Below are 2,500 nucleotides of genomic sequence, written 5' to 3' on the forward strand. Positions count from 1 at the left end.
TGCACTTCCTCTACTTGAGGCTTCAATCATCAAGTTACTCTGGAAGTTCAAATGAAGAGTGTGTGTGTGTGTGTGTGTGTGTGTGTGTGTGTGTGTGTGTGTGTTTAGTTTCAGGATATGGGGCTACTTGTGTGCATTTCTTTCTTAAAAAGACCACAGAGATATATTCTTGGCCTGAAATGGGAACGAGTAGAGACAGCAGCAAAGAGGTATTGACAGAAATACAAACACAATCACGCAGATATACCTTTATTTTATATCCAGATCACTACAAATCAGTGTATATATGTATATGTGTGTGTGTATGTGTACATACCTTTTGGTCCAAAGAGGGTGCCGTAGCAAGGCTTGTGACAGTATGGCAATCCATCATGCTGTGAAACAGAGGAGACATGTTTGAGACAAACATCACATCACATACAGTACAGTACTGTAACTCCCAATGCTCTCCCCTTACAAACATCACATCACATACAGTACTGTAACTCCCAATGCTCTCCCCTTACAAACATCACATCACATCACATACAGTACTGTAACTCCCAATGCTCTCCCCTTACAAACATCACATCACATCACATACAGTACTGTAACTCCCAATGCTCTCCCCTTACAAACATCACATCACATACAGTACTGTAACTCCCAATGCTCTCCCCTTACAAACATCACATCACATCACATACAGTACTGTAACTCCCAATGCTCTCCATTTACAAACATCACATCACATACAGTACAGTACTGTAACTCCCAATGCTCTCCCCTTACAAACATCACATCACATACAGTACAGTACTGCAACTCCCAATGCTCTCCCCTTACAAACATCACATCACATACAGTACTGCAACTCCCAATGCTCTCCATTTACAAACATCACATCACATACAGTACAGTACTGCAACTCCCAATGCTCTCCCCTTACAAACATCACATCACATACAGTACAGTACTGTAACTCCCAATGCTCTCCATTTACAAACATCACATCACATACAGTACAGTACTGTAACTCCCAATGCTCTCCCCTTACAAACATCACATCACATCACATACAGTACTGTAACTCCCAATGCTCTCCATTTACAAACATCACATCACATACAGTACTGCAACTCCCAATGCTCTCCCCTTACAAACATCACATCACATCACATACAGTACTGTAACTCCCAATGCTCTCCATTTACAAACATCACATCACATACAGTACTGTAACTCCCAATGCTCTCCCCTTACAGCTTGGCTCAAATCTCAAAGCTTCAAACATGAACCCTACTCATGTAAAACAGTAAGTGTGTGCTGTGAAGAAGCTCTGAGATCAGCCGTCTGATAGCTGTCATGTCCTGTAGGCCCTGAGATCAGCCGTCTGATAGCTGTCATGTCCTATAGACCCTGGCCCCTACGCACAATCACCCTCATTTACCAAGTGCACACTGGTCTACTGAAAATAGCCTAACAAGACAAACCCAAACCACACACACACACTAGCACGCACACACACACACTAGCACGCACACACACAAATGCACACACACAGATGCACACACACACTAGCACACACACACACAAATGCACACACACACACCTTAGACACAGACTCCTACTCATACACGTACACACACACAGTCCAGACATATCCACACACACTTCACTCCATCACACTAAGACGGAGACTGTGCTAGCAGAATATTTTTAGCAGAGTGCTTCCATATGTGCCCCCGACATTCCGGTCCATGAAAGAGGAATACAACAATGTTTGGACAACAAACAGTGAAAGAGCAGATTTAGGAGCGCTGACCTCACCCTCCCTCCCTCCCTCCCTCCCTCCCTATCTTTATCAATCGCTCTCTTTTTCCTTTTTCTCCTCGAGCTGCCCCACACGGCAGTGCCATTTCCCACAATGCCCGCCTGACACAACACTCTCCCGGCCTCTGCTGTCACAATACACACACACACACACACGCACGCACATACGCACGCACACGAGCAAAGGAGAAATGAATGTGTGTGTACAATACACACACGCACGCACGCACGCATGCACACACACGCACACACACACACACACACACACACACACACACAAATATACATAAAGTATACCAGTATACAGATACATACATATATACATACTACATACTATATAGACAGAGACTGCTGCGGGGGTTCCACTACACAATGTATAACGCTGTTTATGTCTGTCTCAGCATTAGAATGTCAACAACAGCTGGAGAGAGGAAATCCATAACATTTAACTAACAAATATGAACTGAGAAGTTTGTGGAGTGAAATGACTCCTTATGCCCATCGTGATTTATTCATCAATTTACTGTCAGCACATATATGGAAAAGACATCTCATAGGTCTCATCCGTCTCATACGTCTCAGCATTCTTTACTGAGCTACAATGTGTTGGCAAAATGACATCAGTATAAGTATAAGTAAGTATATATACTCTTTTGATCCCGTGAGGGAAATTTGGTCTCTGCATTTA

At 43.4% G+C, this 2,500-nt stretch overlaps 1 protein-coding gene across 2 annotated transcripts in view; it reads right to left on the bottom strand.

Annotated features, from left to right (window-relative positions):
• crip3 (cysteine-rich protein 3) overlaps positions 1-2,500 on the bottom strand; it is a 29,214-nt gene that overhangs the window by 9,231 nt on the left and 17,483 nt on the right. For both annotated transcript variants that reach the window (XM_076286256.1, XM_076286255.1), the window contains exon 3: positions 317-374. In XM_076286256.1, the coding sequence (XP_076142371.1) occupies positions 317-374 (58 nt within the window). The remainder of the gene's footprint in view (positions 1-316; positions 375-2,500) is intronic.

The sequence above is a fragment of the Alosa pseudoharengus genome, unplaced genomic scaffold (genome assembly GCF_046254945.1).
Source record: "Alosa pseudoharengus isolate Yale_2024_CS ecotype anadromous, Long Island Sound unplaced genomic scaffold, YU_APseudo_1.1 YU_APseudo_1.1_scf_15, whole genome shotgun sequence".
NCBI classification, from domain to species: Eukaryota; Metazoa; Chordata; class Actinopteri; order Clupeiformes; family Clupeidae; genus Alosa; species Alosa pseudoharengus.